At 45.1% G+C, this 27,903-nt stretch overlaps 1 protein-coding gene across 1 annotated transcript in view; it reads right to left on the reverse strand.

The window, feature by feature from the left end:
• Positions 1-718: 718 nt before the first annotated feature.
• polr3b (polymerase (RNA) III (DNA directed) polypeptide B) overlaps positions 719-27,903 on the reverse strand; it is a 30,786-nt gene continuing 3,601 nt past the window's right edge. Inside the window, exons 3-28 of the mRNA XM_041838110.2 lie at positions 25,935-25,991; positions 25,228-25,292; positions 24,912-24,987; positions 24,592-24,692; positions 22,270-22,361; positions 21,845-21,962; positions 21,487-21,595; positions 20,210-20,332; positions 18,490-18,606; positions 17,974-18,108; positions 14,108-14,269; positions 13,544-13,744; positions 13,136-13,298; positions 12,219-12,372; positions 11,931-12,005; positions 11,646-11,744; positions 11,379-11,506; positions 10,099-10,308; positions 9,662-9,820; positions 9,258-9,375; positions 8,644-8,786; positions 5,930-6,033; positions 3,808-3,974; positions 2,448-2,561; positions 1,402-1,575; positions 719-1,259 (exon numbers count right to left, since the gene is read on the reverse strand). Of these exons, the coding sequence (XP_041694044.1) occupies positions 1,130-1,259; positions 1,402-1,575; positions 2,448-2,561; positions 3,808-3,974; positions 5,930-6,033; positions 8,644-8,786; positions 9,258-9,375; positions 9,662-9,820; positions 10,099-10,308; positions 11,379-11,506; positions 11,646-11,744; positions 11,931-12,005; positions 12,219-12,372; positions 13,136-13,298; positions 13,544-13,744; positions 14,108-14,269; positions 17,974-18,108; positions 18,490-18,606; positions 20,210-20,332; positions 21,487-21,595; positions 21,845-21,962; positions 22,270-22,361; positions 24,592-24,692; positions 24,912-24,987; positions 25,228-25,292; positions 25,935-25,991 (3,294 nt within the window). The 3' untranslated portion in view covers positions 719-1,129. The remainder of the gene's footprint in view (positions 1,260-1,401; positions 1,576-2,447; positions 2,562-3,807; positions 3,975-5,929; positions 6,034-8,643; positions 8,787-9,257; positions 9,376-9,661; positions 9,821-10,098; positions 10,309-11,378; positions 11,507-11,645; positions 11,745-11,930; positions 12,006-12,218; positions 12,373-13,135; positions 13,299-13,543; positions 13,745-14,107; positions 14,270-17,973; positions 18,109-18,489; positions 18,607-20,209; positions 20,333-21,486; positions 21,596-21,844; positions 21,963-22,269; positions 22,362-24,591; positions 24,693-24,911; positions 24,988-25,227; positions 25,293-25,934; positions 25,992-27,903) is intronic.

Below are 27,903 nucleotides of genomic sequence, written 5' to 3' on the forward strand. Positions count from 1 at the left end.
CAAATGAGAATCAAATTAATTTTGGTAAAAAAAGAAAAGAGGTACAAGGAGGCGGGGTCGTGTCTCCCCCACGGCGGACATCCTTTTCCCATCCTACCCTTTACTGGCTCATTAGAGCCTCATTAGCTAGGACAGGTGCAGCCACCCACTCTACCCTCCTCGCAGTCCTACTGATGTGCGCTGCTTTTGTCCAATCAAAGCGCTTCAATTCAACTTTGTGGGTGGGGGCAAGCTTTGAGCTGTGTATATGTTGGTGGTGTTAAAGCTTTGCTTTGAAACAGGAAGACACAAAATAGTCAATGTATTACTGTGTTGCGGTAACACTTAATCAGAGAAGGACAATACGCTTCTTTAGTGTTCACACTGAACACATCCTCAGTGGTGTCTGGTATTCAGTGGGGAGTGTCAAACTCCTCTACCTAACATGTTGGGTCATCCGGTGTCTGAAATGTAAATTGTATTATTCTCACATTTGTTAACATCAGTCATAGAAGACTGCTAAATGACATTAACCAATTTCTTATGTACCTTATCTTGATAAGATTCTTGGCCATATTTTACCATCCTATTACCCGCAATCAATGAGAAACTTAAAAATGTAATGTCCAATATCCATTCAAGATTATTTTTGTTCATGTATGTTTTAACAATGTCTCCAACAACTATTTGAAAGGTCGTTCTGAGGACAACAATAAAAATACAAAGTGAAACAATCATATGAAATTATATTTGTTGTTTATTATGTACACAAGAAATCAAGAGTCAAAAAAGTACAAATGTAGCTACACATATTCAAAACTCTTGACATGTTTTTAGAAATATTAAAACAAAAAGTCAAACAAAAGCAAACCAAAAAATGTATTACAGTAGCCTATATTTTACTGTTCTGCAAACAAAAACAAGTGATTCTTGTATGCTTTTGGCTTTAACTCATTTTCTGATATACTGTAGCCATTCCATTACTGTAACAGTGCTATAGTATTTCCTGCTTCATTATATTGACAGTTGTCAATTTGGATAGTCAATGCCGCTTGTTGTTGTCTTTCTTGCTTTTCTAGCGCCACCCTCCAACAGCCGGCTCTCTCTGTGTCGAACTCTATATGTGGTAGCAATATGCCTGGGGACGAGGTTACTCGTTGTAGCGTGCTAGTTTGAGGCGGGGGATGATGTTCATGGACTGCAGCTCCTGGAAGAGCAGTTTGCAGGCGTAGGGTATCCGCAACGAGGACACGTGACAGGAGGACTTACAGTAGTGGCACCTGGAGACACACACATCAAATACTTGATTGGTTGTAAGCAGTTAAATCTGCAGCTACAATACAAGGAAACAAATCCTTGGTATCAACGTCGATTCTGACTACTATTATAAGGTATCACAGAAGGACCAAAAAGAACACTCACCACCCGGAGTATCCCAGCAGGCCACACTGACCGCACACGTCCACCTCGAAGGCGTCGCTGGAGATCATGAGGCGCTCCAGCAGCAACATGCTGGCCCCATAGCCAATCAGACAGTCACGCTCCATCTCCCCCAGACGTAGGCCTCCGTCTCTAGAGCGCCCCTCCGTGGGCTGTCTGGGGTGAACAGCAGCATGAGACACAGGCAGGTAAGATGGGGGAAATCAGGTAAAGTATGGCTCAAGGACTACTTTCTGTACTTAGTCAACAAATATTATTTTGAAGTTTCAATATGACCCAATAGCAGTGGAAAAAGTACCGGTACTCCATTATTATACTTGATTAAAAGTAATGATACTTGAGTCATTTTCTATGAAGGTAAAAGTGAAAGTCACCCAGTAAAATACTACCTGAGTATAAGTCTAAAAGTATTTGGTTTTAAATATACTTAAGTATCAAAAGCAAATGGAATTGCTAAAATGTACATAAGTATCAAAAGTAAAAGTAGAATTCATTTCAAATTCCTTGTATTAAGCAAAACGGCACAATTTTCTTAATTTGTTTTTATTTGACTGATAGCCAGGGGCACACTCAGACATAATTTACAAACAAAACATTTGTGTTTAGTGAGTCCGCCAGATTAGAGGCAGTAGGGATGACCAGGGATGTTCTCTTGATAAGTGTGTGAATTGGACCATTTTCCTGTCAAAATGTAACGAGTACTTTGGGGTACTCCAAATGTATGGAGTAAAAAGTACATTATTTTCTTTAGGAATGTAGTGAAGTACAGATACCCCCCAAAACTACTTAAGTAGTACTTTAAAGTATTTTTACTTAAGTACTTTACACCACTGCCCAATAGAGTACAATACTGTAATATTAGATGGGGAGGTATCATGCAAACACAGCCAAGTAAACATTTTTGGGGCTATGGTATTACTACATCACCAACCATTTAAGAAAAGGTGTTAAAATGGCGTCCTGTGTAAAAGTTAGCCAAACTCTGTATATTTCTCTGTCTGCATATAAAGTTTCTGGATTTATCTTACCTGGTGAGCACAGCTCTGGGGCCGCGGGCTCTGGCGTGCATCTTGTCCAGCACCATGTGCTTTAGCTTCTGATAATACACTGGTCCAAAGTAGATGTAGGCCTCAATTGGCTCTCTGAGGGAGAGAACACAACCCATCATCAAATTCTGGGGCTTTACAGCTAGAGCAGTGTTTCTCAATACTGGTCCTGGGGACCCAAATGGGTGCACATTTTAGTTTTTGCCCTAGCACTCAAGACACCGGATTCAAATCAAAGGCCTGATGAGTTGATTAGTTGAATCAACTGTGTTAGTGCTAGGGAAAAAACTAAAATGTGCACCTGTTTGGGTCCCCAGGACCAGGATTGAGAAACACTGAGCTAGAGAATGCCTATAATAGCAGACACTCAGTGGCCAGTTTGTTAGGTTCACCATCTAGTACCGGGTCGGACCCCCCTTTGCCTCCAGAACAGCCAGAATTCTTTGGGGCATGGAAACATTGCTCAATTGGTATCAAGGGACCTAACTTGTGCCAGTAAAACATTCCCCACACCATTACACCACCAGCCTGTACCGTTGACACCAGGCAGGATGGGGCCATAGACTCAAGCTGCTTACGCCAAATCTTGACTCTGCCATCAGCATGACTCAAGAGGAACCGGCATTTGTCAGACCAGGCAATGTTTTTCCACTCCTCAATTGTCCAGTGTTGGTGATCGCGTGCCCATTGGAGCCGTGTCTTCTTGTTTTTAGCTGATAGAAGTGGAACCCGGTTTGGTCATCTGCTGCAATAGCCCATCCATGAAAAGGACCGACGAGTTGTGTGTTCTGAGATTACGTTCTGCACACCACTGTATTTGCCTGTTTGTGGCCCGCCTGTTAGCTTGCACAGGACTGCTGCTGATTGGATGTTTTTTGTTTGACGCACCATTGTCGGTAAACCCTAGACACTGTCGTGCGTGAAGCCCAGGAGGGCGGCAGTTTCTGAGATACTGGATCTGGCGCGCCTGGCACTGCCCATTCTAACGTTCAATCGAACAGTAAATGAATGCCTTGATGCCTGTCTGCCTGCTTTATATAGCAAGCCACGGCCACGTGACTCACGGTCTGTAGGCGCGAACCAGTTTCATGAACGGGGTGGTGTGCCTAATAACGTGTATAATACTGTTAAAACAGTGTATACAGAAGTCATGTTCGTAGCCATGCTGTAATGCTCATACATGATGTATACATTCATAAATACAACTATCCTGGTTAAACCAGACTGAACAATGCATTCACCACTGTTTCACTTCTCGTATCAAACAGTCCGATTTAACCAGGCTAACATACAACACTCATCCATTCCATGTCTCCTACTCAAAATAGGTCTGTGTGTTTACCCGGTGATGCCCGAGGTGACGTAGTCCTTGCCCTGGTAGTTGTACCCATAGCGGATCAGGTCCTCGCACACGTCCTTTACCTTGCTGCCCCCGAAGGCCGTGCCATAGTGGAACCTCCCGTCCATCACCCCCGCTTTACCAGCCAGCAGCTCAATCAGCTTCCCCACCTGGTGGAGGAGACAGGGTCCTTTCATTAGGCACCAAACGGGGCAAAAAACTGACTGAAATAGGGAGGGACTACCTGAACTTGTCCAATAATAAATACTAATTTTCTAAACATTTTGCTACAGTGTGCCCTAATGAATACAACTTGTCTCATCACAATCATTTCAAGACAGTACATACGGGATGATAATGAACGAAACTATGTTTAAGATTAGATGAAAGAGCAATAACTCGTGTTCTAGAGCATTTAACGTTAACAGTACACAGTTTTACTGGTTCAGTGGTTTATGTCCTATTTTAATGAGATTAATTTAGAACTGGCTAACCAGTGTGTGCATTCTCTAGCTAATCAATAACATTGATTGATCAATTAAGTGCCAGAGGGAAACAAAACCCAGCAGGAGTGTGGCGGTTGTGGGTTGTGCAGAAGCTACCACTAAGGTCACAGGCAGAAGGACCCCCTGACCTCTAACTTTAGCACACATGATCATTCTCTCCAGCCAACCATTGATGTGTCCTGTCCATGACAATGCTAGCCAATGATAAGAGACCACTGTCAACAAGGAAAATTAAACTATATATAAAACAGAGGCAGTAGAAGTGCTTAATTCAAGTTGACTCTGTAATTCTCCTGCCCTCTAAGAAACATAATGTGAAAACGTGCCTGATATTGCAAGAATTGATTTGTGTTGGGCCGGCCCGGGTTTAGCTTATGGTTTGATTAACAGTGTAGCCTATATAGACCAATGCGTGGCCATTGCTGTGGTGAGAGAGAAGCGCACCTGTATCTCTCACAGAACTAGAATGAGATTCACGTTCTATGATCTCGCTCTGATAGACATGAGCCTGCAACTCATCTTTCCAGCGATGCACTTCATTTATTTCCTTAAAGAATCATAGCCGCGGGAAGGGTGCTGGCGGTGCCGCAGCACACCTGATAAATTTCAATACATTAGCCAAAGTTATAGAATTACTGCGTCTGTTCAGAAATAAATGAAATAATTCTGAATACTACACCAGGAATGTGTAGTTCCCCCCCCTGGACTGTGTAATGCTGCTACACAGTCCACACTTTTATATGAAATAAATAACTTTGTCATATGTTGCAAAGATTTCATCAGGTGTCATTCAGCCTTTTAGGTCCATTGTTAAAAAAAACAACTGAATACCAGTAGCTACCAAACTTCCCTAACAGCGGTTTCCACAGCAACCGATATCTGTTAGTGAACAGTAAGATTGCCTGCTTAGTGTCGTCAATGGACGCGTGTTCTGGAGGCCCATGATGACCTAGCCTATGGACGTGTGTTCTGGAGGCCCATGATAACCCAGCCAAAGGACATGTGTTCTGGAGGCCCATGATAACCCAGCCAAAGGACGTGTGTTATGGAGGCCCATGATAACCCAGCCTATGGACGTGTGTTCTGGAGGCCCATGATAACCCAGCCTATGGACGTGTGTTCTGGAGGCCCATGATAACCCAGCCAATGGACGTGTGTTCTGGAGGCCCATGATGACCTAGCCTATGGACGTGTGTTCTGGAGGCCCATGATAACCCAGCCTATGGGGACGTGTGTTCTGGAGGCCCATGATAACCCAGCCAATAGAGTACGGGGGATAATGAGCACTTTGTCTCTAAAGGGCCAATTGAAACCTGTGAAGATTGAGAGTCAACACAACAGCTTCTGTTGGGCTTCTGCTTGTTTTGGACATCAGAAAGAAAATAAGTGTAGAAAGTGAGTGAGAGCTATCGAAGGCTTTGGGGCCTAGGTTTCAAACTATAAACTCTTAACAAAACAAAATATAATTCATTTTCCCCACAAGTTAAAAGCCACGTGAAACTTGGAATATTTTGATAACCAAACAAAGTCTGATCTCTCACATTCAGTTCCCATGAGTGGGTCCTTGTACCCCCCAAAGCAAAGAATAGGTGATGTTGAACTGTGTGGTGGTACCGTACCGTCATTCTGGAGGGGTAGCCGTGCGGGTTCATGATGATGTCAGGGCAGATACCCGAGTCACAGAAGGGCATGTCCTCCTGAGGAACGATCAGGCCACACACACCTGTCACAAACCACAGAGAGGGAGACAGAGTTAGAGGCCCAAGTGCAGGTACAGATTATACTGGATATTTAGCGTAAGCATTCTTTATGCGTGGATGAAAAGTACCCACTGTAATCAATGAGATATGCTACAGCTGTGCGTGAGTGAAGTGAGCTTGCGATCTTTATACACTTTAAGTCAATTTCAAGAGTTTCTATGCACGTCTCTGAAGCGTTTTCAATTGATTTGATTTTTGCCTCCGTTTACTGCTTCTGGTGAAGAATGCTAAAAACACCAATAACCGAAGAAAAACATGACACTAGCAGGGTAGTTCCACGCCAACAGTTACCCCCAGTGCAACATACACTTCCATGCTGCTGTAGTCTGGTGGGGCCTTCTTTAAAGTCACATGACGTGAGAAGTAAGGTGCCTGGGACTGGAGGCCTTAAGTGTGAGGGTAAATGTTTGCCCAGGAGCCGAGGCACTCTTCCATACCTGGCCAGAGCAAACAGATTGTAGGCCCATTTGCAAATGAAAAAAGGAGTGAGAGAAGAGAGTGAGCAGGAAGTGGAGAGAGGTGCTTAGCCTGACAGTGAGACCAGGATTACACACACATGACTGTCAGTCCAGCCCAGAGAGGAAGTGGAGGGGGATCAACTCAAAGGGAAATCAAAATCAGTGCACGGGGGAAAATTCTGTCTAACAATACACTCTAGGACCTGTTGCTCACTAGATGGGGAACGACAAATGATACGCCCTGGTTCAAAACGTCACATAAACAAATGTTCCTGTAGTTGTGTATATTATACGTGAGGATAACAAAAGAAAGTTAGAATTTTACATAAAACAGGGGGTAGAGAGGGAGAGAGGGGGTAGAGAAACAGGTTTATGGAGGGAAGAACAGGTGTAAAGAGAAGTGAGGAAGGGAAAAGGGAAAAGCAACAGGCAGGAGAAAATAGGCCAGAGGACCAAGGATAGAGAAACATAAAGAGGGAAAATGGAGTGAGAGAAGGAGCAGGCAAGAGAGAGGATAAATGAGAGAGAGAGAGACTAGTTCTCATAGCAGACGTCCTTGGTGTTGTTGGCTTTGTGGGAAAGTGAATGATAAAAGAGGCATATAAATCAGAAGAGAAAGGCAAGACAACAGCAAGGCCCCCATCACACCCTATACAGATCCACACTGGCAGCAAGGACAATTGGCACACAGCACTCACAAGCACACACCAACCCCCACCCACCACCCCTGGCCTGCACAGCCAACAGCTGTGTGTCTCTGTGTGTGTGGTAAATAATTAACTTATTCTGCTCTGCTGACCAGAGCTTATGAGACTAGTCATGACCAGCTAGATGGGGGGTGGGTTAAAGAGATTCTCCGGTACTTTTGTATACTTTTTAGCCAGTAGTTCTGAAAGTATTTCTCATGAGCCAAAAGTGGTCGAAAATTGCAGATATGCTCTCTCTCGCTCTACTGTGTGTGCATCTTGCTAGCTGTCACTCAAATAGCAGGAGGCTGAAGCTCATTGGCTAAAACTCGAATTTCTAGGGGGTTGGCCCATGTGGGGGAAAATGTAGGGATTTCGTGGCTAATTGAGGTAAGACAGTAATTCTGCTCAGATTATGCAAGTATGAACTAAACATTGACACATCCAGCCCAAAGCGGGATGTGTCAATAAAAAAATACTTAGTTGCCAAAGTTCCAGAGCATGTCTTTAATAATCCAGCTAAACAAAACATAAAAACTAGTACAGAATTGCTTTTTAACAAATCACTCAAAGGGTAATTCAATATACATTTAACAAATACATATGTATCAATAAATAAGTAATTTATAACGCTAATGCCATCCCAACAGTATAGTCAGTACATAACCCTCCTGAGGATGGCTGTAAAAACGACATCTCATCTTCAGCCCCAGATAACTCCAGTGCAATAACGCCAAACAACCCAAAACATTCCACCACTGCTACAGTACAGTGCTACCACTACCGGTTTTTCACTCCATCCTTTTCCCAGATCTAGCATCGCCCCTGTCCTGCTAGGCCTAACCCCTTGGCGACCCCTCACTCCTCCAGTAAGAGACAGTGGACATTGTCCCTTGACTATACTGACCGGCCAGCCCCAGCAGCGACCCCTTTAATGAAGTGAGTAAATTATGCATGGTGCCAGTTAGCTTTCTGATTAAAACATCATACAGGTCTCTCATCTAGAGGGAGGTGCAGCGGCAAAACAGTGGTGGTTGTAAACACTTTTCCCAGGAGCAGCAGTGTACTGCTAGGGTCTAATATATTTGCATAGTCTGGCGCAGTACAAAAAGCCAATTACTTGAAAAGCAGAGCCCCTCTAAAGACGAGGGGCTCTGCTTTGCAACATGGAATGTTGCAAAGGAATGTCCCACTTCAGTTTGTAAACGATGTGTAATATTACATGTGTATGTCCTCTAGTGTCAGAGTTCATGCAGACGCCTCAGGCCTTGCTCCCCCCCCCCCCATGAGTACCATATGACTATGGCTTGTCCCACCTAGCGACATTAAAATGAAATGTACCAACTAAGTCGCACTGGATAAGAGCGTCTGCTAAATGACTAAAATGTAAATGGCCCTAAGAGCGCAGAACAGGGAGGGTCAGTTATACCTTTCTGTCCGTGCCGACTGCTGAACTTGTCTCCTATCTCTGGTCTCCTGGTCTGTCTCAGCAGGATCTTGATGAGGAAAGCATCGTCTGCGTTGGAGGAGATCATCACCTTTTCAATGTATGAGTCTGTGGAGCCCTTGTAACTGTAGACAGGAGAACACAGGCATCAGCTGACCTGATCTGACAAGGCTGAATAGGTGAAGGACGGACCTGAAAGGACTGGGTTGTTAGCCGTCATATGGGGGAAACTAACTATTTTGCTCAAATGTCAGAAGAGATGGTAGTAGGGCAGGGACGATACCAGTATCACGGTACTCATTAGTATCGTGCCAAGGAAACAAAACATGAAGCGGATTTAACTTCTTTAGGAAGACATCCCTAATGTTGGAAACAGCAGGTTTTTAAAAGGACCAAAGAGTAAAGTCTACTTAATGTTAAAATTTTTGCCATGGAAAGAAATATTGCGATACTGGTATCGTCACAGCCCTAGATAGTAGATGAGGAACGAACGTTATATTAATAGCTCAGGGGGTTTAGGATATTGTTACTCTGAGTGGTGTGGGGGGGCAAGCAGGGGTGTATGAGTGGTGAGGGGAGAAGGCAGGCACACCCACCTGATGGGCACGTCTCTGTACTGGGGCTGTCCTGGCTGGGCACTGCCCTCCAGTGGTGTCTGGGTGACAGTGGGCATGGACTTGTTCACCAGCACCTGCTTATTCTCCACCTTCTCACCTTGGAGACACACACATGCGCACAGACAAACACGATACTGATGAATCTCCCACATTAATTCCATATTTGCTTATTCTGTATGCATGAATGTAAAATCAAAGACATATCACACATTTTTTAGGTTACTTTATACATAAAACACAAATACATCCTTCAACACGTTTCCATATGGAGAGAAGGATGTCACCAACTGGTTGTAATAATAAAAATGGGTGACAGTGAGATTCTCGAGTAACAGAGCCTGTTGGTTCCTTCTCCAGGAGTCCTGCTGGAGGGTGTTACTCACCAGGGCAGCAGATGCCGTCGGCGTCCAGGATACTGTGCCTCCAGATGGGCTTGCGTGTGGCCGCGTCCAGCATGGGACCCATCACCTTGTCAAAGGTCTGGTTGGTGTAGCGCCTCAACGTGCACTTGGCGTTCTTGTAGACCAGGCACCTTCCGAATCCTGGAAAATGAGGGTCAGAGTTCAGGATCGCAAATAACTATTTGTACCAGAAGTCAGTGAACTCTTTGTATTTCAGTACAGTAACAAGAGCACTACATCTAAAATCCATCAGTGATCATGTTCAGAAGAGGGCATCAGCCGGGAGAGGGCATCAGCCAAGAAGTTAGTGATATTTGTAATTTAAACACTTTACATTGTATTGACAGAGTATATTGCTATTTTTTCTCCATTTTCCTTCTTAGCCCATAGACATAGATTAATGTAGATCAGTAACTAACCTCTGTCTAGAGAGGCCTTGTTGAGGATCAGAGCGTCCTCTATGTCGTAGCCGCTGTAACTCATCACAGCCACTGTGGCGTTCTGGCCCGCAGGCAGCTTCTCAAAGTCTATCAGCTCTATGGTCCTAGTCTTCACCATGGGCTTCTGAGGGTAGCCCAGCAGGTACATCAGAGTGTCTATACGGTTCCTCTGGTTGTAGCCAATCGTACCTGACAGGAGAAACAATGGAAATTAAATTACTACAATGGGCTTTTTTTTATTCTTTTACGTTATTCTTCAAAACGTAAAATATTTTATTACTCAATCGTCTGAGAAAAATCATTTAAAACTCATTCAGTGCATCTTAAGAGCAAAGAAAAAGCTAAAGTAATTACTAATGTTCAATTTAAGGAAACAAACATTTAAATCCCAGATTTATTCCATTGTTAGCGCTTGAGCGCCTTAACCAAACAGTGTATCACATAAGAGAGTATTCTGAAAGTGGACAAGTAGTTTTTAATCCTGCTTCTCCAGAGGCCGGGGTTGAGCCAGGGCCAGATCCCTGGTACAAACACAGTGGAGAGGAGCTGGCCAGGGCATGGAATAATGGCTGGCCTCCCTGGAGGCCTTGACATTTGTCAGATGCTATTACTTCACAATTAGGCTACAAGCAACAGACCCCTGTGATAATAGGGCCCCGGTCACACAGACATATTTGCACATGTATAGGCCTAGCCACACAAAACAGAGACGGCAGAGGATATTGGGCCAAATATAGTCCCAGTTGCAGTGTTTTTTTGTAAAGATGGGGGAGGGAGAAGGAGGGGGTGAATGGAGGGAGGGGGATGGGGGTGACTGGGCTCTTGCGAATACTAGTGGTGTCGTTTGGAGAAGTTTTGGTTATCAGGGAGCTCCTGGGTGTGCACTCTGTGGTCTCTCCCTCGCAGCTGAGCACACTGACCCCCTGAACACAGCGAACAGCAGACACAATGAATTGCTAATGACACTGGGTGACTAGCATGGAAAGGCCTCCGCACACACAGGACACAAAGGAGGGCCTACGCAGGCACCTCATGTTTGATGTCCATGTGCATATACAAAAACACTCCATCACACACACACAAAATGCATTCTGACAAGAAATATGTGTGTGTTCACATCGGTACACACTGCTCCTGTGGAGGATGTTTGATGAGTACTGATGCCTGATCAAAGGTGCAGCTTAAAAACAGCCATCCTCTACAGACCGAAGCAGAGGAACCAGCGACAGGGGGTCTGTAGAACTGGAGAGGTGTCTTACCCATGGCCTGCTTGCCCATAGCACACTGGTATGTGTTCCTGGGGGACTGGTTGTGATGTGGGTAGGGGATCAGGCCAGCACAGACCCCTAGTAGTGTGAAGGGCTCAATCTCCAAGTGAGTAGTGTCCCTACGTACAAAACAAGAGCATTGGGACTGATAAGAATTACAGCAGAGAATATTGAGTACATATGAAAACATAGAAAATAACTAGACCAGAGGGGCCTAACGTTTCAGACAGTATAGAGCCATGGCCAGAAGTTACTCACTTATTAATCATGTGCTCATAGAGGGCGATCTGACAGTCATTCTCCTCGTTGACATCCAGGTACTCCACTAGGCTCTCATGGAGGAAATCCTCAAAGGTTCTGACAGCAACAAAACAGATGAGCATTTCAAAAGTCCACAACTTCCACCACTAATGTAAACATTTTGCCCCCCTAGAAAGTAAACTTGGCTGAGCTTAAAATCCCATCATATACAAGCTGGTAGATGATGCTAGTTTCTTTGTATTGAATAACATTAGCTGTATGAGATGATGAAATGGAGCACACCTGTATCCCTGGGTCAACTCCTCGATGTGTTTGTTCTTGACCATCGGCTGTCCTTTCTTCACAATGATGTACGGTCTGGCAGGAGCAAGAGCACCAGTTTAAAAATGAGTTGAAGGGGGGTACAAGAGAAAGATGAAGTGAGGCGCAGCCTGAACTAGCTTGCACATTTTCACTTATAAACCTTCAAATAATATGTTAACTGTTTCAGTGCTGAACTCGGGCTGTGTTAGAACTTTGCTCCATGCATAGACAGCGGTGGGGTGTCATGTCCTCCCTGGTGCCCCCTACCTGCAGAGGCGTCCTCCGTCTGAGGAGATGTAGACACAGCGGTCGGTTAGGTTGGTGGAGATGGACACAAACTCGTTGATAAATCCGGCCCGTCGCATCAGTCTGAAGGTGTACACCAGCCTTTGGTGGTCCCGGATCACCCCCAGGATGTTACCTGTGGACAGACCCAGAGAAACCAACTTTAAGGCACAGAGCTCCTTACACTAAATACTTACTGACTTTCCTTTATTTAGGGGATATTTGACAGAGACAATGCAATGATCAACATTTCTCTAAATGCGTCAGATTTAACCAGCCGGCACATTTGCCTCTGCAGTCCCCCCTGGACTACAGATGAACACACCCACACAAAGAAATAATGAATAATACAGGACTTGGAGCTAGCCACGGTATATTTCCCACAGTGTGCAGAGCCACAGACTCCAGCAGGGGTTCTGGGCATAATATTGAACTTGAAGAAATGGAGGAGCCACAGTATGGAAGGATTTGCGCACGTTCTGTGGCGCTTTGACACCTGCTGTTACTAATTAATAAAGCCTGGTGACAGTCAGTCAACATAATTTGACAGTTATCATTGGCTTGAAAAACAAAATACACTTATTAATGGACCCAGTCCAGACTTTCTCATGGCGCACTAGTAGCACTATATGAATAGCTTTTCAGACACACTGTATAAAGCACAACATGTGCTTTCTGTAAACTGGACATTCCATGTTCTTTCCCGTCATGTTTGAGGCATTGTATTGAAAAAGAGAGGAAGGTTTAAGATTTAAGTAATCAAAAAAGGGAAAACCCAACAGCAACAACCATCCTGGCTTGAGAGCCTACTGCTGGTTATATGTATCAAGCTCTTACGTGTACGCGCATGTGCGCGTGCATGCGCAACTGTGTGTGTGTGTGTGTGCGCGTGCAGTCACCATTGAGGAAGACCAGGAAGACACTGGGGTAGGAGAGCTCCTCTCCACACAGCAGGTTGACGTCCTCCACTCCTAGGTTGAAGGCCAGCTTGACGATGGGGCCGTCCTCCATGTCTGTGGTGATGTGGGTCATCAGGGCCAGGTTCTTCACCAGACCACAGGCCTAGGACACAACACAACCACTGGTCAGAAGCTGTTATACACAGGCCAAGGCAACACTACCTAGAACTGACATTAGGATTGTCCACAGCACTTTGTGAGCTGCAGTTCAAAATTCAGACATGTTAGTTTTCACACAGTAGGAGTGTTTGCACGAGAGTGTGTGTGTTGAGGTCATGGGGGCCATGGTGTGTGTGCATGCCAATGTGTACGTGTGTGACTGTGTGTGTTTATCCCTCTCTGACTCACCTCTCCCTCCGGGGTGTCGGAGGGGCACAGCATGCCCCACTGGGAGGGCTGTAGGGAGCGGGGTCCGCTGACCTTCCTGGTCTTCTCAAACTGGGAGGAGATCCTGGTCATCATGCCCAGAGCCGAGATGAAGGAGAGACGGGACAGCACCTGGGTCACGCCCTGACGGTCCATCTTAAACCTCTTCAGGGACCAGTTCCCCTGGGGGCACAGAGAGGACAGGTCAACTGCTTGGAACCATCAACATATTTATGGTTCCAAGCAGTGACAACACTGCTGATGTTAAAATGGCTTTAAAAATAAACACTTTATATTGATTGATTTATGTCTCTAACTGCAAAACACTGTGGGATCAGCTATGACAAACTATATCTTCATGATGTTTAGAAAAATGAAAGAATGGAAGACCAACCTCAGAAACAACATTACATTCAAAACTGGACGGGAAAAAAACCTGACAACTCCGAATCCCCTTCTGCCATATGTCAATCTGTACGGATATCACATGCACTGTCTGGCATTAAGGGACCAGAGCTTGATACAGGGGCGGAGAGCAGCACTCACTGTGGAGATGGCGTTGACCATGCCGTTGGTGATCTGATCCTGGCGCATGTGTTTGACAATGTCGAACTGGGCTGCCCGCTGCTTGGGGATGATCTGGTCTGAGATCTTCTTCAGCTCGGAGTTGAACTTCTTAAAGAGATCCTCAAACAGCAGAGACAGCAGCTAGCCAGAGGGGGATAGAGAGTGTTAGTAGTACAGTCAGAACCATATGTATTAAGTGTCTCAGAGTAGGAGTGCTGATCTAAGATCAGGTCCTCCCTGTCCATAATAATCAGAGTCACTATGATCTGCAAGGCAAAACTGACACAGTGGAAACATCAAATCTCAACAGTGGAAGCTACAGTGGAGAGTCTCTGTTGCAACTAAATAGATGTGAAACAACAATACTCAGAGAGATAGTAGTATCCCCTGGAGTCACAGGCAAGGCAAACCCTCTGTTCTCCTGGCTTCTGCTGCCAGCTGTTCTGTTCCTCTCTATTATCAGCTCAGAGACAACGACCAGGTCCTGGGAGACAGATGTAATAACCAGGTGTGCCAACCCTGAGATAAGCCTGACATGGCCTCTCTCCCAGGTCTCTCTCCTCTCCTCAGTAAGGCCTTTAGTGGGGCACCTCTCTCACTCGCTCTCAACACATTTGCATACATCATAACAAACAAGCAGCGCTGGCAAAATTAATAATAAAGAAATAAAGCTTCAGTCGCACAGCCGGGCCAATTAGCTGAATGTCAGGGAATCATAATTGGAGAGAGGAGAGATTGCTGGGCATTGTGAGTACATAAGCCCCCTATTGAAAGGAGGCCCTGCGGCCCCTTCCACCCCCACCTCGCCTCCACTCCTCAGCCAGAGCAGGTCGGGTGGGGGGAAATTAAAGGCCTTAAGACAGCCGTAATTACATTATCAGAGCCGGGGCCTGCAGGATTAGCTAAATCGCTCCAGTCAAGGCGGCCATTCTTTTGTCAAGGCTCGGGAAAATGCCTCCGCTACCCCGGCCCTGGGATTTTGGTGCTGCTGCTGCGTATCTCTCCCCCCTGACCATGCCAGCCGAGGAATACAGAGTGAGGCAGGCAGGGATGAGGAAAACAAAACAGGCAACAACAAAGCGGGAGGAAAATAATGAAGGTATTAATAGAGGGAGAGGGGTGACAAAGACGCAGGTGAAAGATCAGAGCACGGGAAGGCTGTTGTAGAGTCTGTATCCACTAGCACAGGCCTGGGATCAGTTCTCAGAGAAGTACGAAGCACTGCGTATAGAGACAATAGTTTTGACTGGGGAGGAAGAGAGGATTAAAACCTCTATGGGATGAAGTGACTCTGGACACAGTACGGTTACAGTGAGGGAAAAAAGTATTTGATCCCCTGCTGATTTTGTAAGTTTGCCCACTGACAAAGACATGATCAGTCCACAATTTTAATGGTAGGTTTATTTGAACAGTGAGAGACAGAATAACAACAAAATCCAGAAAAACGCATGTCAAAAATGTTATAAATTGATCTGCATTTTAATGAGGGAAATAGGTATTTGACCCCTCTGCAAAACATGACTTAGTACTTGGTGGCAAAACCCTTGCTGGCAATCAGAGGTCAGACGTTTCTTGTAATTGGCCACCAGGTTTGCACACATCTCAGGAGGGATTTTGTTCCACTCCTCTTTGCAGATCTTCTCCAAGTCATTAAGGTTTCGAGGCTGACGTTTGGCAACTCAAACCTTCAGCTCCCTCCACAGATTTTCTATTGGATTAAGGTCTGGAGACTGGCTAGGCCACACCAGGACCTTAATGTGCTTCATCTTGAGCCACTCCTTTGTTGCCTTGGCCGTGTGTTTTGGGTCATTGTCATGCTGGAATACCCATCCACGACCCATTTACAATGACCTGAATGAGGGAAGGAGGTTCTCACCAAAGATTTGACGGTACATGGCCCCGTCCATTGTCCCTTTGATGCAGTGAAGTTGTCCTGTCCCCTTAACATAAAAACACCCCCAAAGCATAATGTTTCCACCTCCATGTTTGACGGTGGGGATGGTGTTCTTGGGGTCATAGGCAGCATTCCTCCTCCTCCAAACACAGCGAGTTGAGTTGATGCCAAAGAGCTCCATTTTGGTCTCATCTGACCACAACACTTTCACCCAGTTCTCCTCTGAATCATTCAGATGTTCATTGGCAAACTTCAGACGGGCATGTATATGTGCTTTCTTGAGCAGGGGGACCTTGCGGGCGCTGCAGGATTTCAGTCCTTCACAGCGTAGTGTGTTACCAATTGTCTTCTTGGTGACTATGGTCCCAGCTGCCTTGAGATCATTGATAAAGATCCTCCCGTGTAGTTCTGGGCTGATTCCTCACCGTTCTCATGATCATTGCAACTCCACGAGGTGAGATCTTGCATGAAGCCCCAGGCAGAGGGAGATTGACAGTTCTTTTGTGTTTCTTCCATTTGCGAATAATCGCACCAACTGTTGTCACCTTCTCACCAAGCTGCTTGGCGATGGTCTTGTAGGCCATTCCAGCCTTGTGTAGGTCTACAATCTTGTCCCTGACATCCTTGGAGAGCTCTTTGGTCTTGGCCATGGTGGAGAGTTTGGAATCTGATTGATTGATTGCTTCTGTGGACAGGTGTCTTTTATACAGGTAACAAGCTGAGATTAGGAGCACTCCCTTTAAGAGTGTGCTCCTAATCTCAGCTCGTTACCTGTATAAAAGACACCTGGGAACCAGAAATCTTTCTGATTGAGAGGGGGTCAAATACTTATTTCCCTCATTAAAATGCAAATCAATTTATAACATTTTTGACATGCGTTTTTCTGGATTTTTTTGTTGTTATTCTGTCTCTCACTGTTCAAATAAACCTACCATTAAAATTATAGACTGATCATTTCTTTGTCAGTGGGCAAACGTACAAAATCAGCAGGGGATCAAATACTTTTTTCCCTCACTGTACATGCACACAATATGATTAGTCAATACTCAGATTAATATAATAGTTCGATTAAAATGTTTACATGCTTTGCAAGAAGAAAGAATTCCCTAATAATCCTGTTTTTACATGGACATCTGAAATCAGGCTACTGATGGGACTTTGATAATAGTAGAAAATCGCAAATCAAAATAAACTTTCTACCACAGCGATGGAAAGGCTATTTATTTCTGAGTTTGGACAAAGTTCTTATACAAAAACTATGTCTAAGATGCATAGTTTCAGTTTTTCCGTACTCACTTCACTCGCGCAAAAGAGGGAGGCTCGCGCTGCTGGGCAACTGTACAGCACTGTCACACAACCTACCCTTTAATCCATTAGTATTAAATGCTGCAACTCATCTTTCATTTAAATTACAGAGCAGCGTGAGGGAGTCCTACTGTGTAGACAGACCCAGAGAAGGCCCTGCTGACTGTGGAGCTGCATACTGTACGTCACTGTGCTGGAGGAAGTCTGTACAGGAGGCAAATGTGGCAAAGGAAGTCTGTACAGGAGGCAAATGTGGTAAAGGAAGTCTGTACAGGAGGCAAATGTGGCAAAGGAAGTCTGTACAGGAGGCAAATGTGGTAAAGGAAGTCTGTACAGGCGGCAAATGTGGTAAAGGAAGTTTGTACAGGAGGCAAATGTACTCAGGTAACTCTGCGCCTCCCGATGTGATAGAGTAAGTCACCATAGAACAGTGCTGGAGTCTACTAACGGAGGGTGTAAACTAAATCACACTCAGAGGGGCGCAGGAGTTATATTTAGCATACTTTTGATTATTCCATGGGACATTCAATGTACCGTAAGGGGTCAGGAGGACAGAGGTTATATTAGGATAAAGACGAACAGACACTGGTGCTTCAGGTGGAGCGCTACAGTAGAGGAGACAGAAGACCGAGGCGTATTCATTCACCTGTCCAGCCAACTCCAGACGCTTGTTGCCATAGTAGTCTCTGTCGTCCACCTTGTTCTCTCCTTGGGCTAGGATCACCCTGCGCACCATCACCGCTAGGTAGATACACTTGGCCCGGAAGTTAAACTCCTTCACCTGGAGGTGGAATAGAGGACAGGGTTTGGGTCAATCCCATTTCTAAGTCAGTTCAGGGAGTAAATTGAAATTGCAGTTTCTTCTCAGAGAATTTAAGAAAATTGGAATTTGAACTTGCTAAATTAAATGGAACGGGTTCTATGTTAACACAAGTGTGTACCTTACAAATGTGCCCACTCATAGCCATATTAATAAAGAATAGATAAGGGTACAGGTGACAAAACTAAATAATCTTATGGTATGGTGAGCACAGTGCTTTAACCCTACCAACACCTGTCTCAGTGATACTACTGATAGATCCATAGTAAATCCCATGCCACACTGGGCTGGAGAGGTGTGTATAAAGCAGTTTTTTGGTCTGGTCAATCTGACAGCACTTACAGGTACATGAGTGAGGATGAGGGAAGCCAACAGCTCTCTGGCCTCCTCCATCTTGGTCTTCTTGGGCCCTCCCCACATGCGCTGTCTCCGCACCTTATTCCCAATGTATTTCAGAGCCTAGGGAACACACAGCGGTATATGAGAATACAACATCTGAAACTGCACTGCAATAAAAAAACAAAAAACAGGCAACCTGTATCTCAGATGACAGAGACAAACTTGAAAAGAACTGGAGAAGTAATTCTGAAGTGATGAAAATGTGAGATGCACGTTCATTGTCTCGAAAAGAAAAGAAGGACCCAAATGAACATTCTGAGGGATCAGAGTTGTAGCGGGTCAAGTGACTCACAAAAGCCACAACCGGATATGAGTCAGCCCTTATGCCCCACACACACACACACACACACACACGAGTCAGCGATCTTCTGTGTCATGCTCTAGAGAGAAGGTCAGAGGTCAGTGAGACTGAGCGCATCCTCCAGACCACCCACCCTGCAGGCTATAACTATTGGCTACTGAGGACACCAGTGAAGAGTCAACCATGCCATCCTGACCTGTGTATTATGCTACCATAATGGCAAAGGCAATCACTCAGAACAGACAATAGTCTATTTATTACAGTAAATGTAAAAACACGGGAAATTCCTTTTATTTTATCTGAGCGGCTCTCTTAAAATTTGAAATCTCAATGCCCACCCCTGGACTATTATCTATTTTTATGGTCTACTGAGGCTTAGCTTGACGTATTGCGCATCAAAAGGTATAATGAGAACACTGAAAAGGCATGAAAAATATGCATTCAAAGCTTGTCCAACGGCCGTTGCTAGGATGCTAATATGGCCCCTGTCAACGCATTGCTGGTTCCTCCTGCTAAACAAGGGTCTTAATTCAGACAAATTGGTCCATTGCATTCATCAACATGTCAAAGAGGACATGTTGGCCTATTAAGTAATGACTTGAGGAGGAATATTCTTTAATTGCTAGGCATTACAAAGGCTGTGTCCCAAACTCAAGACATCTCCTCTTGTTAGAATACATTCTATTGAGAGCGGTTAAACTCTGGGTTTTTGAGACTCCTCAGACAATATAAGAGGATATAATCAGGTCAAATGGTCAGGAAGAAAGGGCCTACTAATGCCAAGTGTTCACTGGTTGTCAGAGATAGTTCACCCAAATAACTCAATTACTTTTCCTTGCTTTGAAAGCAGTCTATGGACAAAGGAGAGACTGCAATTCATGATTTGGGTTTATGTACTTTACATTTACATTTGAGTCATTTAGCAGACGCTCTTATCCAGAGCGACTTACAGTTAGTGAGTGCATACATTATTTATTTATTTATTTTTCATACTGGCCCCCCGTGGGAATCGAACCCACAACCCTGGCGTTGCAAACGCCATGCTCTACCAACTGAGCTACATCCCTGCCGGCCATTCCCTCCCCTACACTGAACGATGCTGGACGACGCTGCCCCAAATGACAATGCCAATCTTGTAATTCATTCCAAAATCATCTCAAAGTAACTTGAAAAGGGGATTGTGTAACTAAAGACTTGATTTAAAGTTTTGCTGAGTTCGTTTGGGCATGACAACATGCTAACAACTTAAGCGACATGTATCACCTGTACCTCCCAGGCCAGTGTCATTCAGAAAGTGCCTCTGACATAGGTTCACCAGACCGCAGCAGATTCCAGAGAAGGCAGAGAGAGGGAACCAGGTACCTGTATCTCAGTGAAGATCTGGGCTTTCTGGCACTCTTCCAGGCTGGGGGAGAAGTTAGCCATGACGTGCTCCTCTGTCCCAATCATCTGCACTATCTCCTGGTCACTCTCCACACCCATAGCCTGTGTGAGGAGGGGATGGAGGGGGTTGAGGTACAGAAACACATTATCAGAGGGTTTGGTATAAAGGAGATGACATATGGGAGGGAGGGGATGGAGGGAAGGTATAAGGGCAGAATAGAGGAGAAGAGCAGGTGGAGGTTAAGGGGGAGGATTGAGGTAGATGACGGAGGTATCAGGGAAGTATGGAGGGGTGGGGGAATTTGAAGAAGGACATATGGTGGAGAGGTACAAGTGAATGGATGATGAAGTGGAGGAGAAAGAGGTATAAAGGATGTGATGTGAGAAAGAGGATGGGAGAAGAAAAGAGTGGCTGGAAGATGGAGGTGTGAGGGAGTGGGTAGAGGAAGGGGTTGTGGGGGTGAACACAGTGGAAGATGGAGGAGATAAAGGGAGAAGTACAGACACGTGAAGATGTGAGGCAGAAGTCACAAGGTTCTCTGACATTTGCTTATGCTAAAGAGGAGCTGTGGGATTGGGACTGGCTAGCACGGGGCCATGCTGGTTGGCAGCGTTGCAGAACGCGATGAGGGACAGGAGGAATTCACCAAGGATGCATGAGGGCGGAGGAAACAAACCATCAGGCCAACACGCCACACTGGTGAAAAGACCATCTCAAAATGCTACACTGCCACATTGGACATGTTTGGAGAGGGCTGGCCAAGGGGGGAAATCAGTGATGCTACTGCTGCCAACAGGTTAATAGAGCCATTTGAATCTGGTGTCACAGATATGGACCTTATTGAGTGACAGATGTTAAAATTTCTAACAGTAGAGGAAGACTGAAAGCTGAGACAACTCATTGAAAGTAGAGGGACATGTTTATGACTTTGAAACAAGATTTTATCACACAAACATTATTTCAGTTAAATGTTGTGTTCTGCTGTTGCTTCAATTAAGCAAATCTAATTTTGAACTCAAATTAGAAGCAATCGTTACATTGAGCTAATGGATGCAGCATGTTCATAAACTGTGATTTTGATATTAGATTAGCTAATTTTATGTTAGATTAGCTCTTAATTGGTAGCACAAGTGCGTTGCACTACCAACACATTGAACAACAATGCTGCCAGAGCCTGGCATTATCTGTATTCTGTAGACCGTATTCGTATTCTGTAGTGAGACAGCGCCACCATGTGGACTTGTGACACTTTTACCTTGAATATAATGGCAATGGGGGCGTCCTCTGACAGTGCGTTGTGTCTCAGGTAGAAGCGTCCCTGCTTAACGATCATATTGGTCCTGCTCTTCTTCTCATGGGTAGAACTGTAACAACATGACAAAGCAGTTTGAGTGGAGAGTGGTGGTTAGTGAACTGAGGGTTGGGTAAAGTGGATACAGTCTTACAATGATAAAGCACTCCAGTAAGCAATACATGACATTCATAAACTGCATCAATCCTGCAAGAAAGTAGGTATGAAAATATAAACAGGAGCAAAGCGTTTCCACCAAACTGCAGCCTAAGTAGGGAGGCTAACAATCTGGTGGAGTCATTCTAGATATGAGTGACATCACCTGGTCACAGAGGCTCCCACTGCTCCCTTCCTGTCCTGCTCCACGATGATGCGGTTCTTTGACAGCTGCTCCTGGATCAGAATGACCTTCTCCTGACCTTTGACAATGAAATAGCCCCCTGTGGATGTATAGACAAGGACACAAATTCACACACACCTATGCATTCTGATACTCGGCACTACTGCAATACTGCTGTCATTCTAGGGATGGGAAATTCTGGTCCTACAAGGCCACCGTGTGTGCATGTTTTTGATCTACCCCAGCTCTAACACACCTGGTTAGACTAATGTGGTCTAAATTGAAAATCGTCACTAGTTGATTACTTGAATCAGTGCTGGGCTGGAACAAGTCTGCACATACTGCAGGCGGTCCTCCAGGAGAAGAGTGGCCCCCATGTAAAAGGTGTTCAGCTAGGTGTTGCTTACCTGGGTCCAGAGGGCACTCGTTGAGTTTGGAGTACTCCATGGATGTCTTCCCCGTGAGGACACAGTTAGAGCTGCGCAGCATAATGGGCATCCTGGGTAGAATATAGTTCAACACACCGTTAGGACAATCAAACCAAATCAAATTTTATTGGCCACATGCGCCGAATACAACAGGTGCAGACATTACAGTGAAATGCTTACTTACAGCCCTTAACCAACAGTGCATTTATTTTTAATAAAAAAGTAAAATAAAACAAAAAAGTGTTGAGAAAAAAAAGAGCAGAAGTAAAATAAAATAACAGTAGGGAGGCTATATATACAGGGGGGCAGTGCAAATAGTCCGGGTAGCCATGATTAGCTGTTCAGGAGTCTTATGGCTTGGGGGTAGAAGCTGTTGAGAAGTCTTTTGGACGTAGACTTGGCACTCCGGTACCGCTTGCAGTGCGGTAGCAGAGAGAACAGTCTATGACTAGGGTGGCTGGAGTCTTTGACAATTTTGAGGGCCTTCCTCTGACACCGCCTGGTATAGAGGTCCTGGATGGCAGGAAGCTTGGCCCCAGTGATGTACTGGGCCGTACGCACTACCCTCTGTAGTGCCTTGCGGTCGGAGGTCAAGCAGTTGCCATACAAGGCGGTGATGCAACCAGTCAGGATGCTCTCGATGGTGCAGCTGTAGAATTTTTTGAGGATCTAAGGACCCATGCCGAATCTTTTCAGTCTCCTGAGGGGGAATAGGCTTTGTCGTGCCCTCTTCACGACTGTCTTCGTGTGTTTGGACCATGATAGTTTGTTGGTGATGTGGACACCAAGGAACTTGAAGCTCTCTACCTGTTCCACTACAGCCCCGTCGATGAGAATGGGGGCGTGCTCAGTCCTCTTTTTTTTCCTGTAGTCCACAATCATCTCCTTTGTCTTGGTCACGTTGAGGGAGAGGTTGTTATCCTGGCACCACACGGCCAGGTCTCTGACCTCCTCCCTATAGGCTGTCTCATCGTTGTCGGTGATCAGGCCTACCACTGTTGTGTCGTCTGCAAACTTAATGATGGTGTTGGAGTCGTGCCTGGCCATGCAGTCATGGGTGAACAGGGAGTACAGGAGGGGGACTGAGCACGCACCCCTGAGGGGCCCCGTGTTGAGGATCAGTGTGGCAGATGTGTTGTTACCTACCCTTACCACCTGGGGGCGGCCCGTCAGGAAGTCCAGGATCCAGTTGCAGAGGGAGGTGTTTAGTCCCAGGATCCTTAGCTTAGTGATGAGCTTTGAGGGCACTATGGTGTTGAATGCTGAGCTGTAGTCAATGAATAGCATTCTCACGTAGGTGTTCCTCTTGTCCAGGTGGGAAAGGGCAGTGTGGAGTGCAATAGAGATTGCATCATCTGTGGATCTGTTGGGGCGGTATGCAAATTGGAGTGGGTCTAGGGTTTCTGGGATAATGGTGTTGATGTGAGCCATGACCAGCCTTTCAAAGCACTTCATGGCTACAGACGTCAGTGCTACGGGTCGGTAGTCATTTAGGCAGGGTGTCCTTGGGCACGGGGACTATGGTGGTCTGCTTGAAACATGTTGGTATTACAGACTCAGTCAGGGACATGTTGAAAATGTCAGTGAAGACACTTGCCAGTTGGTCAGCACATGCTCGGAGTACACGTCCTGGTAATCCGTCTTGCCCTGCGGCCTTGTGAATGTTGACCTGCTTAAAAGTCTTACTCGCATCGGCTACGGGGAGCGTGATCACATAGTCATCCGGAACAGCTGGTGCTCTCATGCATGCTTCAGTGTTGCTTGCCTCGAAGCGAGCATCAAAGTGGTTTAGCTCGTCTGGTAGGCTTGTGTCACTGGGAAGCTCGTGGCTGTGCTTCCCTTTGTAGTCTGTAATAGTTTTCAAGCCCTGCCACATCCAACGAGCGTCAGAGCCGGTGTAGTACGATTCAATCTTAGTCCTGTATTGACTCTTTGCCTGTTTGATGGTTCGTCGGAGGGCATAGCGGGATTTCTTATAAGCGTCCGGGTTAGAGTCCCGCTCCTTGAAAGCGGCAGCTCTACCCTTTAGCTCAGTGCGGTTTCCTGTAATCCATGGCTTCTGGTTGGGGTATGTACGTACGGTCACTGTGTGGACGACATCATCGATGCACTTATTGATGAAGCCAGTGACTGATGTGGTGTACTCAATCTCAGAGAGAGTGGTGCAAATAATACACATTCTATAGGATTTTGCACTAACATGTACTACCAAAACACTGAACTTCAGTGAGGTAAGAACTGGTTCGTACCTTCCCCATTGTGTGATAAAGAGATGGTAGGCAGAGAGGAAGAGAGCAGTACCTTCCGATGGGCAGAGCATTGCGGATGATTCTCTGACTGCCACGGGTGTACTCGATGTCCACTGTGATGGGTGCAGAGTAAGTCATGTCCCTGAGACGACACTGGTGGAAACAACGCGGCTTTAATGAGCTGTATACGCAAATGTTCATTTTTATCTCAGTGTGCTAAGACTCAGCTCTGGGTTGAGGAAGACCCAATATGTATGTATTGTAAATGTCCTCCTAGGTAAGCACAGAGACTATTCAACTGTGTGACACTATTGTACAATTGTTTGTGATATTTTTGCGAGGAAGGGGAAACAGACAACAGACTAGATTCACCTCGTGTGGAGACACCGGTCTGGTTACATTGAAGCTCTCTTCAACATCAGGCATGCCAACGTAGATATTGAGGTACCTGTAAATGGGACGCTGGTGTTATTTTAGTTTTAGAAATGATAGAGTAGCCTGCCATGGAGTTTAAGTAAGCACATTATTCTTCAAAAATAGTCTGGACTTTCTGGTATAGGTTTTTGTGTGTCTGCCTTGTAAGCAAAACTTTGCTGGTCCAGAGCCTTCTTAGACCAGCAGCATTACATTCCCACTGCTGTTTGTTGTTGTTGGATGGCATGTATAGGGAGTAGGACCCGCAGCTTACTTTAGGTACCACATGGGATCAGCATCACTTGTGATCTTTTCATTTGCTTTCATGATCTTCTTTATCTGTAATAAACCACACATATGTTCAAGTTTAGATACAGCTTAGGTAGCTACACAATACACTTGCAAAATAATGCCATATGGAAGTAGGCCTTGAACCAGAATCTGGCCTTACAGGAGACTTTGGTATGGCGAATCTCCTTTAAGCCCAGGAAGCAGCCATTCACCAGCTTTTCAAGCTTCATAATGTTAAAATACGTTCGTTACTCACCAAATATGGAGTTTCGATTAGCAACTACAGTCATTTACTGCCATCACGGCCAGTGTCTACTTCCAAAAAAGGTCTAAATAAAAAGTTACATGCAACCAAAAAATGCCTCTGCGGCACCTACAATGTAGTTGCATGTAACTTTTTATTTCGACCTTTTTTGGAAAATGACTATAGTTTCTAATCGAAACGCCATATTTGGTGAGTAACGAACATATTTTGACATTAAGCTTGAAAAGCTGGTGAATGGCAAGTTGAATGGCTACTTCCTGGGCTTAAAGGACATTCGACATATCAATGTCTTCTGTAAGGCCAGATTCTGGTTCTGCCCGGCCTAAAATGCAGACATGTTTTTTTCCACGTGACCATTCTATTCTTTAATTTTCTATTTGCACCTTTCCTTATGTTACACCCAAATGATGAAAATGTTGCTTTACCTCCACATTGATGAAGTAGTTGAAGGAGTCAATGTGCTGTTTCACCAGACCTTTCACCTGAAATATCAGACATCATTAACAGAGGGACTAGAGATGGCAAACAGACAGAGGAAAAGTGAAGAATGAAGTGAAAGAATTATCAATTATCTGGGTTCATGTGGAATTCACTGTAATGTTAGCTACAGTGGGGGAAAAAAGTATTTAGTCAGCCACCAATTGTGCAAGTTCTCCCACTTAAAAAGACGAGATAGGCCTGTAATTTTCATCATAGGTACACGTCAACTATGACAGACAAATTGAGGGAAAAAAAATCCAGAAAATCACATTGTAGGATTTTTAATGAATTTATTTGCAAAGTATGGTGGAAAATAAGTATTTGGTCACCTACAAACAAGCAAGATTTCTGGCTCTCACAGACCTGTAACTTCTTCTTTAAGAGGCTCCTCTGTCCTCCACTCGTTACCTGTATTAATGGCACCTGTTTGAACTTGTTATCAGTACAAAAGACACCTGTCCAAAAACCTCAAACAGTCACACTCCAAACTCCACTATGGCCAAGACCAAAGAGCTGTCAAAGGACACCAGAAACAAAATTGTAGACCTGCACCAGGCTGGGAAGACTGAATCTGCAATAGGTAAGCAGCTTGGTTTGAAGAAATCAACTGTGGGAGCAATTATTAAATAATAATATAATATGCCATTTAGCAGACGCTTTTATCCAAAGCGACTTACAGTCATGTGTGCATACATTTTTACATATGGGTGGTCCCGGGGATCGAACCCACTACCCTGGCATTACAAGCGCCATGCTCTACCAATTGAGCTACAGAGGACCACATTTCCCATTAGGAAATGGAAGACATACAAGACCATTGATAATCTCCCTCGATCTGGGGCTCCACGCAAGATCTCACCCCGTGGGGTCAAAATGATCACAAGAACGGTGAGCAAAAATCCCAGAACCACACGGGGGGACCTAGTGAATGACCTGCAGAGAGCTGGGACCAAAGTAACAAAGCCTACCATCAGTAACACTACGCCGCCAGGGACTCAAATCCTGCAGTGCCAGACGTGTCCCCCTGCTTAAGCCAGTACATGTCCAGGTCCGTCTGAAGTTTGCTAGAGTGCATTTGGATGATCCAGAAGAGGATTGGGAGAATGTCATATGGTCAGATGAAACCAAAATAGAACTTTTTGGTAAAAACTCAACTCGTCGTGTTTGGAGGACAAAGAATGCTGAGTTGCATCCAAAGAACACCATACCTACTGTGAAGCATGGGGGTGGAAACATCATGCTTTGGGGCTGTTTTTCTGCAAAGGGACCAGGACGACTGATCCGTGTAAAGGAAAGAATGAATGGGGCCATGTATCGTGAGATTTTGAGTGAAAACCTCCTTCCATCAGCAAGGGCATTGAAGATGAAACGTGGCTGGGTCTTTCAGCATGACAATGATCCCAAACACACCACCCGGGCAACGAAGGAGAGGCTTCGTAAGAAGCATTTCAAGGTCCTGGAGTGGCCTAGCCAGTCTCCAGATCTCAACCCCATAGAAGATCTTTGGAGGGAGTTGAAAGTCTGTGTTGCCCAGCGACAGCCCCAAAACATCACTGCTCTAGAGGAGATCTGCATGGAGGAATGGGCCAAAATACCAGCAACAGTGTGTGAAAACCTTGTGAAGACTTACAGAAAACGTTTGACCTGTGTCATTGCCAACAAAGGGTATATAACAAAGTATTGAGAAACTTTTGTTATTGACCAAATACTTATTTTCCACCATAATTTGCAATTAAATTCATTAAAAATCCTACAATGTGATTTTCAGGATTTATTTTTCTCAATTTGTCTGTCATAGTTGACGTGTACCTATGATGAAAATTACAGGCCTCTCTCATCTTTTTAAGTGGGAGAACTTGCACAATTGGTGGCTGACTAAATACTTTTTTCCCCCACTGTATATCCACTATACAG

Source organism: Coregonus clupeaformis, chromosome 19 (genome assembly GCF_020615455.1).
Source record: "Coregonus clupeaformis isolate EN_2021a chromosome 19, ASM2061545v1, whole genome shotgun sequence".
In the NCBI taxonomy this organism is placed as follows: domain Eukaryota; kingdom Metazoa; phylum Chordata; class Actinopteri; order Salmoniformes; family Salmonidae; genus Coregonus; species Coregonus clupeaformis.